General features: G+C 37.3%; 1 protein-coding gene across 2 annotated transcripts in view; it reads right to left on the minus strand.

The window, feature by feature from the left end:
* PRKG2 (protein kinase cGMP-dependent 2) overlaps positions 1-14,171 on the minus strand; it is a 118,426-nt gene that overhangs the window by 68,672 nt on the left and 35,583 nt on the right. For both annotated transcript variants that reach the window (XM_075283801.1, XM_075283791.1), the window contains exon 6: positions 3,983-4,060. In XM_075283801.1, the coding sequence (XP_075139902.1) occupies positions 3,983-4,060 (78 nt within the window). The remainder of the gene's footprint in view (positions 1-3,982; positions 4,061-14,171) is intronic.

Here is a 14,171-nt window from a genome sequence, read left to right on the forward strand (position 1 = left end):
ATGAACTCTGCACATGTTGAACTCTTATTTTTAGGAGGTTTGGTGCATTTAATTTTTTGTTTGGTTTCCGCTTTTAACAACTAATATACATTTATTTGCATTTTTTCATAAAACATTCACTTTAAATCAAAATTGCATGAAGGTGCCTGTTCGTATACAGTACCAAGTGGCATTCTGACAATGCTGCAGGTGTCTACTTTAAGAAAATATATAGGTATGGGGGGATTGGATGCTTTTTTAATGTTGCAATTTAGGTTTGATTTGTCCATCTCAAAACTGTGAAAATTGCTCTGGCTACTGGAGGTACAAAATTTCCAGAGACCCTTGGCAGCGAAAAGGTTAAAGATTTTCTCTAAATATCTTGTGGTCACAGTCTTGTTGTCTTGATCGGTTGCTATTGGATACGACCATGAATGCAGAAACTTTCTAAAGTCAGAAAATCCGCCATGATTTCCTTATTGTGTCCAGGATATCTTCTGATACATGTACTGTCCCTGCCTGATAACACAGCTACAATAAGAAAATCATGGCTGGGTTCCTGACAGACCATAGAAAGTTTTGTGGTCGTATTTGTGATCAAGACAACAGACGGTCACCACTAAGATGGTGAAAGAAAAGCTTTAAAACCCTGCTGAATTTTTAATTACCGTATATACTCGAGTATAAGCCAAATTTTTCAGCCCAGTTTTTGTGCTGAAAAAGCCCCCTCAGCTTATGCTCGAGTCAGCAGAAAAAAAAATAAAAAAGTTTTTAGGAGGGGTGGTGGTGGGGGGGGTTATGACCAGCCACAATATCAATGTATAGAATCTCCCAAAAAATAGTGCAAAAAAAAAAGGAAGATTTAAAAGAAATAAAAAAATAAAAGTTCTAAATCCCTCCTTTCCCTAGAATACATACAAAAGTAGAAAATGACTGTGAAACACAAACACATTAGGTATCCCTGTGTCTGAAAGTGCCCGGTCTACTGAATATAGGGTATCTGCAGTGCTCCTGTTCTGTCGGGAAGGGGTTAATAGGAGCACTACAGATACCCTATAGTCAGCCAGGCTGAATTCCAAGTGGAGGAAGAGAAAACAGTCCTCAAGCTCAGGGAAGGGGCAGACAGACAACCAAAACAGCCCCTCCTCTTTCCCAGCACCCAGCAACTACTGCACCCAAAAACTCCGACCATTTTAATTTTTGAAATTTTTCCGGTAGCTGCTGCATTCCCCCCTCGGCTTATACTCGAGTCAACAGGTTTTCCCAGTTTTTTGTGGTAAAATTTGGGGCCTCAGCTTATATTCAGGTCGGCTTATACTCAAGTATATATGGTACTTATATTTGCAAAAATGCTTAACTTTTAATTATCTACAAATATACATATGATTATTTTCATAGGAATACCCCTGTAAAGTGTTACCCCAACACAAAAATTTACTGTATATTGATGAGATCTTACCTTTCTTAAATTTCTTGGTCTGCTAAGAGCAACAGTTACACTTGGTGGGTGACAATTTCAGAAGTGGTTAGATTTTGGTTTTGGTTTTGATATTATTTTGCTCATTGGTTACCATTATACCAGGTGGGTGGATATATAATAATAAAATTATTATGCCTTCCAATAATAATACATTTAATTTCTTTTATTTCATTAGACTGTAATGAAAAATGGATTGCAGCTTTGCAGCATTTTATGTTCTGATCTTTACATTTGCTGCGCACTATATTACAATATTACATTTAATTGTTCAGAATAATTATGACTGCTAGTACTGAACCACATCCAATGTAAATGGCTCCACAAAGCATAATATTATTGTACCTGTGCACTTATATTACATTAAATACTGGAACTCCATTTTCACGTGTTTTGACAAATTTTGTTACAATCAGCGTTTTGCTGAATTTTGCCAAAGAATATAAAATGTTACATAAATGCAAGCTAAGAAAACATTATCAATGAGCCTAAACATGGAAAGCTGTGGGTGGCTTTATTATTAAACCAAATTTCACATCATGAACACTCACATTTCCTTTTACTGTAATTTATATAAAATTTATATTATTCACATTTTTAAAGTAATGTTATTTTTATAATTTCATTAATTGTTGTGAAACGGTAATGCCCTAAGTATTTGACGACAACGAACGAAAGGTCAAGATTTTCTCACAAAGATATTTTTAAAAGCATTAGTATTTTATGATTTGCTTCATAAATTTACACGAGTTCAACAGTTACCCAGAATGGAAAAAATAAAAAAATGCTGACAGTCTCTGAAATTACAAGGGGTCGCCTCATGAAGACGACACATCTATGAAAGCATTCATATGAATGGCAAGGCAAACTATATATATATATATATATATATATATATATATATATATATATAAACATGGTTCACCAAAACTTTAAGATATTTTCATGTTTTTTAACAGGATATCTTTTTTTGTCACAACCTCATTAATAAGATTTTAAAGATTTTTTAAAAAAATATAAGCTCTATTTTATTATTTATTTGACAAAAATGAAGCCAACAAGGAAAAGCCATCTGTTAAAAACGAAGTATACCCCTACGAATCACTAGCACTGCTTCAGTTGACTAAGGTTTGTGGGCATTCACTTCTGCATAGCTCTCTTAAGGTCCTGCTACAACAGTTCAGTTGGGTTAAAGTCTAAACTTTGTGCCATTAAAACTCATTGATTCTTTTCTTTTTCAGGCATTCTGTTATAAATTTGCTGGTGTGCTTGGATTCATTGTACTATTGCATAGCCCAGGTTTGGCCAAGCTTTAGCTATTAGATTAATTGCCTCACATTTGACTCGAATTGAATACTTTGGTATATAGACGAGTTCATGATCAACTCAATGACTGCAAGGTGCCTAGGACCTGTGGCTGCAAAATAAGCCAAAATCATCATACCTCCATCACCCTGCTTGATAGTTAGTATGTTATGTCCTAATATGAGACCAAACATCCAGTGTTCAAGGCACTCTGATACCATTCCATATTCATTCCACCACCCTCCACTGCAACATAGGTAAAGGTGCAGGAGGACCAAAATTTTATGGTCGCATAATCTGTTCACTATTTCTATATCTCATTATTAATTGTTCTTACACTGTGTAATACATATTCTCATCTTTTGAAGCATTAAACATTAAGTGCTGTGTTTTTTCACAATTGTCCAGGTGTCAAACCCCCATGAATCTTCAGTTGATGACCTATCCAAAGGACGTACTATTGTCACTGCCTCTATAGGAATTAAGATGGTAGTTTACAGCCAGAAACCTTTTAATTTTCTTGATTAATTCATCATCAAAAAGTGTGACAACCTCTATAAAAGCAGAAGTCTTGGTAGTTTGCTGGGGATATTTCAGGCAAAGAGATTTGTTTAGCAGCACCTGGCTGCAACTATAGAAACAGTAATAATAGAATTTGTCATGTGTTGTCTACCTGAGTTTGTAGTTTCCTATATCTGCCAGTATTTTATCAGATCAGATTTTTTTTGTTAAAGCTACGTTCACATTTGCGCTGGAGCCTTCATTGGTCTGCAGTGTCCACAGAAAATCATGGGAGGACTTGCACAGACTTTTTCCTCCAGTTTTAAAATGATGGACTCTATTTTAGCAGTCTATCTCACTTTTGTTCAGGTGCCCAGACAGGGAGGCAACTCTAATGTGAACCTAGATTCAGCCGTAATATGTAAAACCCTAGACTTCAAGGAGGGTGTGTGTTTTGTTGTTTTTTAAGACGAGATATATATATATGTGTGTGTGTGTGTGTGTGTGTGTGTGTGTGTGTTCTAGATGTGAGATATTACCATAAATATCTATGAACATGGAACATAACTTCATAGCAATTTTATGCCAGAGAGGCAAGAGATAAAGTCATTTCTATACACTATTAGCAACATCCATCATTGTAGGGGCAAGCAGACTATGACACATCAGTCAGGTGAACATTCCCTTAGATCATTACTAGTTATGGCTGGCTAGTCTCACCTTTCCTTTTGCAATGATAAAGAATGTACTTCCTTCCTCTCCTTGGCGAATAATATAATCTCCCTTTTCATAGCATTCCTGTTAACAAATAATTGTTACATTAATAGAGAAGAAAAATATAAGTATTTAAATTGAAATGTCATCTTTTATCTACATTGCATAATTGAAACCTTAAAGGGGTTGTCTGGGGAGAACTAATCTACTTACTGATGATGGACCATGGTTAATGACATTGCAGGAACCTCCAGATCCATCATCAGCGATTCCCAGAACAAGGTAAGTAAATTAATACTCTCCAGTAATAAACCCTCTAAGAAAATAAGTAACTTTCAAAATGCTTAGTTTTGCTATTCAGGTGATTTCACATTATTGCATTTTCTGTTCTCCATCCACACACATAATGCCCTTAACCCCTTTTAAAATTTACAGATTTAGTTTTGTCTAGGCTGTAGCTGTGCCCCATTCCACTGCCTGACATGTGACTAAACAGTTCCAAGTGTGTAACTGCCAGTGATTCCCCACAACACAAGCTCCTTGGTATCAGTGAAGTAAAGTAAATTCTAAGTTTATCTTTCTGTTTTAATGGGGTTTTCCAATTTTGCTAAGTAATTGCGGATTACCTGGAAATGCTGTCACTTTTTAATGGGTTTGAAAGGACAGCACTGCTGATTCACTTGAATAGGGCCCTGTTACAATATCAATGGATGACCAGTGTGCCAAGAAAAAAAAAGGGGAACACAGTGAAGTGTCTACTTTATTCTTAGACCTGGTTCACATCTGTGTTCAGTATTCCATTTGGGGATCCCCAGAACGGAATACTGAACGCATTAAAAAGTGGTGAGCAATGAAAGCACATGGACCCCATAGACTATAATGTGGTCCAGGTGTTTTATGTGCGGTGTCCGCACGAGTCATGCAGAGAGGAAAGTACTTCAAGAAATACTTTCCTCTCTGCATGAGACACCACACGGAAAACACACAGACCCCATTTTAGTCTATAGGGTCCATGTGGTTTCATTGCTCACCACTTTTTAATGCATTCGGTATTCTGTTCGGGGGTCCCCAAGCAGAGTCACCGAATGGCATACCGAATGCAGATATGAACCAGGCCTTAGGAGTGGTGGACTTTCAGGGATCACACCATCACTGACCATAAAGTATGTCATCACTTTACAAGATTGGAATACAGTCCTTTATGAGGAAAAGCTAAACTCGGAATTCTGCTGGTTTACTCTTACCAAAGAACACAAGATACTATATAAAAATTTCTTTCCTGGCCAATAAGTATAATGTGATTACAAGGAAATCCAAGATAAATAAGGCAAAATATTTACAAATGTACTTGTTTTTAAGGTATGATTAAACTGCAGAATGTTAACTGTTTCAAAATCGGAGTTCTGCTTTAAATTGCATGTAAAATTAGCTGTTCGGAAATGAAATTTTATGACAAATTGGAAATTATTTCAGTAGGATTGTTGACCATCCAATGTACATAAGTGCTAGGGTGTTCACACTACTGTTTTTAATGTCTGATGTTGTCTTCATTCTATCATAGGATAACAGCAACGGACATTAAACTAACACAGAAAACGGTCACAGACTGATTCTTTGTCCTTTCCCTTTGACACTAATGCAAACAACATAATGCAAGCTAGCTTCCATCATGTTTGTTTATTTTTGTAAGGGAAGATAAGTCGTATATGCAGAACTTTATCTTCCGTTACAAAAGGTAAACGCATGACTGAAGATAACTTCCATTGCTGCAAATAGCCAAATTCTTGTCCGTTAGTGGTGTTCTCATCTTATTAAGTTGTGAGGAATGGCCCGACTACGAGGCCGGGAATTACAAAAACAGCCAAGCAGGCTATGTTGTGCTGTTTCTGCAAATCACATAGAAGTAAATGAGAGCCATGGAAACACTATAGCACTGTTAACTACATTGTTTTCATAAGTAAGGAGTAGAAGTGTGTACATTTCTTGGAACTTAGTGCAGATTCAATTTAATGATTCCACCTTTGACTTTGCTTTGGTCTGAAGATATTGGATCCCAATTGAATATATACCAATTGCCCTGAAGAGTTGTGTATGATAGTCTGAGAACTCTTAAAGGGGTTTTCCCATCTCACTGTTTCAGCAGTTTGCCTGTTGTCTCTTCTTCTCACTACCTGTACTGAAGTATCACAATACTTATACAGATCAGATAATATGCACATGCTTGTACAACAGACTCAGTGTTATCTGTGTTTTTACATAGAGGGATAACAGACAAAGCTTTATCAGCAAACTGCAATTAAACGAACTGATTGTTCTGCTGGTACAAGTGACCTCACTTGTCCTATCTTACAGGTCCATGGTTATGGTAACACTGTGTAAACAATGGGAGGAATAAGTTCACATAGCAGGCGAACAAAGAAGCATTTGTAAAGCAATATAATTAGGAAAAGTCTTCCATTTACATAAGCTACCAGTATAGATAGGATCCTTGAGAAGAGACAACCCCTTTAAGTCTTTTCTCAAGGATCTACTTTCGAGCTCTTTAATATAAAAACAACATTAGTCATGTCAAAGTAACAGCAACATATTTTTTGAAGCAGATGGTAACTGGGGGTAAAATAGCCTGTTTAAAAAGACTCTGGCCTGAATAAACTTATATTTACCTATTACACACCTGGACATTGTTGTGAATCATCCTCGGCTAAATATTGGTTTTTGTTTTAATGTTTTACCATGCTTGAACATATCCAATCTGCAGCCTGAGCAAACTACAGAAAGGTCCCCCTCCAAATCTGAGTTTACATGCTTCTAACTTTACACAATAAACATACACAAGGGGGTAGATAAACTAATAATAATTTTGGTGTTATACACTTTCTAACAGTTTATGCATCTTGAACAACATGTGGATGGGAAAAGAGAGTATGGTTTAATATGCTAAGGCAGATGTTGCACCACATTTTTGTAAGTTGCTCCACAATTTCAATCACCGTGTAACATTTTTGCTCCACACATTTGTGGAATCTAAGCCAATCAATAAGTGTAAAGTTAGAATAGACAGTGTAAAAGTGCACCAGATTTTCAAAAAGCATTGGACTCTGGTAAATGTGGGGCAATTTTAAAATGTCTAGTCTAACTTTACACTATCTAAAAGTTAGACAATTTAAATTTATCTGCCCCAATAAGTATTTTTTTTGTAAATAATGGTAAAAAAAGCCATTTCACCTTTTCCAGGTCCTCTTGACTCCAGCAACAGTGAGCAATGGTACCGCACACTCTAAGTAAGATTATGGTGCTAGCAGGAATGGAGTCCTTCGACCCATATATCAATAGAGAATAGAAACTGCTGCACACACTTAGTAAAGTGATGAGTGAAAATTTATTTGGGGACAAACGATAACAGTGACAATGCCATGAATAACAAGGTTGACAAGCATATATGGATAAAGAGGCCACAAGATCAAAAACCTTGTTATTCATGGCATTGTCACTGTTACCGTTTGTCCCCAAATAAATTTTCACTCATCACTTTACTAAGTGTGTGCAGCCATTTCTATTCTCTCTTGACTCCAGCAGCAGTTGCTTGCCGATGTTAGCGTATGATTGTTAACCACTATGGCCAGTGATTGACTGCAGTGATTTTTCTAACACAAACAGAACAATCATGGGCTATTATGTGGAAGGACTGGCAATGACAAGGAAAAAGCAGCTGCAACTGAACTTGGAGGACATAGAAAAGGGAATTTTACTTTGTTTTTATTCCCTAGTACCATTTGCAGCATCTTTTCAATTGAGTTGAAGAACCCTTTTAAAGGATTATCTAGTCTTGGTGTCTACAGCTCCCAGTAACATGGGTTCCTTACCATAAGGAGAAAAGTATATCTTCTAGGAGAGAGAGAGGAAGAGAAAGAAGACTGAGAGGAATCAGGCCCTACTCTCCCTTTACATTTTTCCCAGAGTCTACGATGAATATGGACTGCTCAAGGGTAGGAGGATCTGGGTGGCCTGCCAAGACATCCTTAACATGGACACACAGTCCTTGTTTATATAGAGCCTTTAAAGCAGGCTCACACCAACCTGCCGTTACACTGCACTTGTGGAACTCCAAGCAGGAGTTATTTTGGAGATTAGGGTCAGTGACAATAGAGTTCACTAGGGTGAGATTTTTTTACAGCTACTCTAGTGATACCCCTATGTGGTCAAATATCACGTGTTTACATCCACCAACTGGTAAGACCATTCTTGTTTCTCTCTTAGATGAGTCATATAGTGCATATTTTACAACATTTGTGTAGTGCCAGAGCAGCTACTTTTCACTTTTTACTGCTTGATACTTAACTGGACACGAATTGAATAAAATTAGCATCCACTGAATTCAAACTCAGGACCCCAGTAACACTGCTAAACCCTGAGCCACCATGCTGCCTATTGATCAAAAGTGTGACTGGTAGGCATCTGTTTTGAGAAAGCTGCTGCATGCTGAGTATACAGTATTTCCTGGTAATACACCAATCTTGCTTTCTTTTTGAAGCAGGCAAAAATTCTCCCATTTCTTTATAGCAAGATTCTAAAAGCATGCCTATCAAATAGTCACCCCTTTGCTTTATGCTAACAATATACATGTTACCACTTGTACAACTTAGAATGTACCTTGCTATGTGCAATAGCATGTCTGAGAACCCAGTTGTTTCATTCTCTGGCCTGCTCTGTGACGGTTGATCACCATGGAAAGCCTTTCATTATCATGATCAGATTCATCACCAAAATGAGTTGCTGCCTCATACACTTAAAAAGGGGTATGCCACTTATAACCACAGCTAACACCACCCCTTGCCACCACAATAGATACTAGCGCCACTAATAATACCATCACCAACAATAACGTCTACAACCTCTAACTGACGATTTTCCACTTCACAAAAGCTGACTGTTTTCATTCAGCACATCAACAAGAGAAAAGAAGGCAAAATTGCAGTGTCAGATGTAACACCATCATCCTGTGACTGAGATGATGAGCCATCTATCTAGTCCACAATTTAATCTGCATTCTCTGCAATAATATGCATAGAAGAGATGAAGGACAGCTTTGATCTATACTACTAGTTGAGCCACTGGTCTCGACACTACTGCAGTCTGAAATACAGCCATCCACATTATTACTGGTAGGTAATGTCATAGGTGTTTCTTTCTATACCTACATTACTTTATCCATTGTTATGCTGTCTTTTACCAGACAGTTTATAAATATAAACTCTACTAATTTTACATAGAAAAGACGGAAATTTGGCACTTTTTACAAATGAAAATTGAATGTTTTAGGAATCAGAGCCACAAGACAACGGGCCCTTTCAAGACATATACTTGGAAAAGAGATACATAAAGTCATTTTAATAGGCACATATACAGTAAAGACCAAAAGTTTGGACACACCTTCTCATTCAAAGAGCTTTCTGTATTTTCATGACTATAAAAATTGTAGATACACACTGAAGGCATCAAAACTATGAATTAACACACATGGAATTATATACTTAACAAAAAAGTGTGAGACAACAGAAAATATGTCTTATATTCTAGGTTTTTCAAAGTAGCCACCTTTTGCTTTGATTCCTGATTTGCACTCTTGGCATTCTCTTGATGAGCTTCAAGAGGTAGTCACCGGAAATGGGTTTCACTTCACAGGTGTGCCCTGTCAGGTTTAATAAGTGGGATTTCTTGCCTTATAAATGGGGATGGCCAAAATTCTTCCTATCAGTCATATTATATAACTATGTAAACATACAGCTCTGACCCCTATAAAGACAATACAATATTGAATTAATCAGCACAGAATACTGGACCTATCCAGATAACTTATCTAGATTACTTATTTTTCTAGTTAAAGCTAATTCTATACAATCTAATGCAATAATTATATTATATAATATTTTTGATAAATTGATAACTGAAGGCTCTGCTTCATTACAATATATGTGCTACAGTTTATCACTATAAATATAGCTTTTACATACTTTTTATGTAAATTCTATATAGCCATAAAATTTACAGAGAAATGTATAAACTAAGAGAGGAAATGAAAGCCTCTGGCTTTACCTATTAACTCAAATGAAAATGGCAAATAATAGTATTTTTTTTTATACATGAGTAAGTTATGTACCATGTTGTACAACATGTGATACACCGCCCAATTTTTGTATATTACACAACATTTACGTTGTTTCAGGTTCACCAAATATCATAATAAAAATCATGCTAATTAATATATTAAACTGTTAAATATTGTTTAATATTAAACTTGTTGAAAGCAAATATATATCTCAAAAGTGGAATAGATGTAACTTGAAGCTCATTGCAAAGTTTGTAACAAAGCCGTCATCTATCTCCTATTTATATTATTTTTATTGTAATTTATTTTTAGAGTCTCATTAATTCCATGGCTCTGTACATATGCACTGAAGTCATATGTGGCAGAGGAACATATGGATTGGCTTACAAACCAGGGCCCAAGTATAACTGCTTGTGTGCAAGTTATAATAATTATAATGGTAATAATGTATCGGCAATGTAAATGTAAAGAGTGCAAGAATATTATGGGTATTGTTACAAGTCTGTTTTTAAAGGTAAGGGAACGAAGACAAAAATGTAAAGTAAAGTGTCTCGAAACATCCTATTCTAAATACTGAAAGGTGAAGAGGTAGCAGGCAAAGTGCACTCCCATTAATCCTCATACCTCCAGATTTAATATCTGGGATCAGAATGGAATTCTCTTGTGGTTATTACGTCTGCTCTCCAAATACTCTATTAGAAACACATTTTCGTCTTTTAAAGAAAAATGACTGAGCTCTTCGGTGAAATTACACTGAATTATTAATTTGTAACATCTGTCTCAGTGTTACGTTACATGACCAACCCTCTGGAGGGAGCAGATCCAAGAAGACCTGTTCAGAATGATTTCATCATCAAAACCCTGGGAAATGGGAGAGCAAACACTGTATCATCATGGCATGGAATTAATAAATGACACCAGGGAATTTCTATGAAATACTCATTGATACATTGGCGGTGTAATTTACACTTAAGTGCAAAGTGCTCTTTGACTGCATTTCAATAGAAGGTTGCTTTTCTTCTGTTTAAATTATATGATGAACACAGGACTGACATAAAGTCAACACCTTGAAAATAGTTTCTTTCTGTTAAATCTTTCAGAAATAGAGCGTGTGATTCCTCCATACGTATTTGAAGTGGCCACCTTCCATATTATGTTTCTGCCCAAGAAAATAAACTAACTGGGCCCTCTTTTCAGTTTGTTTTGTGCACACATGGAACTCTGTTAATGAGCTCTCTTGTGCTTTTGTAAAATAGCTTCTCACTTTCTTCCATTTTAGAGGCACATGGAACATAGTTTCTTGTAGCCCCTGTCCTGAAATTTGACATTTCAAAAATGTTAAAAAAAATTACAAGGTTTCATTCCTGAATGATTGTGACTAATGTTGAACATTAGAGATGAGCGAACAGTGTTCTATCGAACTCATGTTCGATCGGATATTAGGCTGTTCGGCATGTTCGAATCGAATCGAACACCGCGTGGTAAAGTGCGCCATTACTCGATTCCCCTCCCACCTTCCCTGGCGCCTTTTTTGCTCCAATAACAGCGCAGGGTAGGTGGGACAGGAACTACGACACCGGTGACGTTGAAAAAAGTAGGCAAAACCCATTGGCTGCCGAAAACATGTGACCTCTAATTTAAAAGAACAGCGACGCCCAGCTTCGCGTCATTCTGAGCTTGCAATTCACCGAGGACGGAGGTTTCCGTCCAGCTAGCTAGGGCTTAGATTCTGGGTAGGCAGGGACAGGCTAGGATAGGAAGGAGAAGACAACCAACAGCTCTTATAAGAGCTAAATTCCAGGGAGAAGCTTGTCAGTGTAACGTGGCACTGACGGGCTCAATCGCCGCAACCCAGCTTTCCCAGGATCCTGAATGGAATACACTGTCAGTGTATTCCCGTATACCCGATATATACCCCGATACCCGTTCCAACGGTGTGCCCCCCCACCTTCACCCCAGAAATACCCTGCAAGTCCCCTAGCAATAGAATTGGGGCTATATACGCCCACAATTTTTACTACTGGTATACAGTGCCATTGTCTGACTGGGAATTCAAAGAATATATTGGGAATACAAATACCCTCATTTCTTGCTACTGCCATATAGTGCCAGTGTCTGACTGGGAATTCAAAGAATATATTGGGGTTACGTGCACCCACAATTTTTACTACTGGTATACAGTGCCATTGTCTGACTGGGAATTCAAAGAATATATTGGGAATACAAATACCCTCATTTCTTGCTACTGCCATATAGTGCCAGTGTCTGACTGGTAATTCAAAGAATATATTGGGGTTACGTGCACCCACAATTTTTACTACTGGTATACAGTGCCATTGTCTGACTGGGAATTCAAAGAATATATTGGGGTTATAAATACCCTCATTTCTTGCTACTGCCATATAGTGCCAGTTTCTGACTGGTAATTCAAAGAATATATTGGGGTTACGTGCACCCACAATTTTTACTACTGGTATACAGTGCCATTGTCTGACTGGGAATTCAAAGAATATATTGGGGTTACGTGCACCCACAATTTTTACTACTGGTATACAGTGCCATTGTCTGACTGGGAATTCAAAGAATATATTGGGGTTATAAATACCCTCATTTCTTGCTACTGCCATATAGTGCCAGTTTCTGACTGGTAATTCAAAGAATATATTGGGGTTACGTGCACCCACAATTTTTACTACTGGTATACAGTGCCATTGTCTGACTGGGAATTCAAAGAGTATATTGGGAATACAAATACCCTCATTTCTTGCTACTGCCATATAGTGCCAGTTTCTGACTGGGAATTCAAAGAATATATTGGGGTTACGTGCACCCACAATTTTTACTACTGGTATACAGTGCCATTGTCTGACTGGGAATTCAAAGAGTATATTGGGAATACAAATACCCTCATTTCTTGCTACTGCCATATAGTGCCAGTTTCTGACTGGGAATTCAAAGAATATATTGGGGTTACGTGCACCCACAATTTTTACTACTGGTATACAGTGCCATTGTCTGACTGGGAATTCAAAGAATATATTGGGGTTACGTGCACCCACAATTTTTACTACTGGTATACAGTGCCATTGTCTGACTGGGAATTCAAAGAGTATATTGGGAACACAAATACCCTCATTTCTTGCTACTGCCATATAGTGCCAGTGTCTGACTGGTAATTCAAAGAATATATTGGGGTTACGTGCACCCACAATTTTTACTACTGGTATACAGTGCCATTGTCTGACTGGGAATTCAAAGAATATATTGGGGTTATAAATACCCTCATTTCTTGCTACTGCCATATAGTGCCAGTTTCTGACTGGTAATTCAAAGAATATATTGGGGTTACGTGCACCCACAATTTTTACTACTGGTATACAGTGCCATTGTCTGACTGGGAATTCAAAGAATATATTGGGGTTATAAATACCCTCATTTCTTGCTACTGCCATATAGTGCCAGTTTCTGACTGGTAATTCAAAGAATATATTGGGGTTACGTGCACCCACAATTTTTACTACTGGTATACAGTGCCATTGTCTGACTGGGAATTCAAAGAATATATTGGGGTTACGTGCACCCACAATTTTTACTACTGGTATACAGTGCCATTGTCTGACTGGGAATTCAAAGAATATATTGGGGTTATAAATACCCTCATTTCTTGCTACTGCCATATAGTGCCAGTTTCTGACTGGTAATTCAAAGAATATATTGGGGTTACGTGCACCCACAATTTTTACTACTGGTATACAGTGCCATTGTCTGACTGGGAATTCAAAGAGTATATTGGGAATACAAATACCCTCATTTCTTGCTACTGCCATATAGTGCCAGTTTCTGACTGGGAATTCAAAGAATATATTGGGGTTACGTGCACCCACAATTTTTACTACTGGTATACAGTGCCATTGTCTGACTGGGAATTCAAAGAGTATATTGGGAATACAAATACCCTCATTTCTTGCTACTGCCATATAGTGCCAGTTTCTGACTGGGAATTCAAAGAATATATTGGGGTTACGTGCACCCACAATTTTTACTACTGGTATACAGTGCCATTGTCTGACTGGGAATTCAAAGAGTATA

This window comes from Leptodactylus fuscus, chromosome 1, assembly GCF_031893055.1.
Source record: "Leptodactylus fuscus isolate aLepFus1 chromosome 1, aLepFus1.hap2, whole genome shotgun sequence".
Lineage (NCBI taxonomy): Eukaryota > Metazoa > Chordata > Amphibia > Anura > Leptodactylidae > Leptodactylus > Leptodactylus fuscus.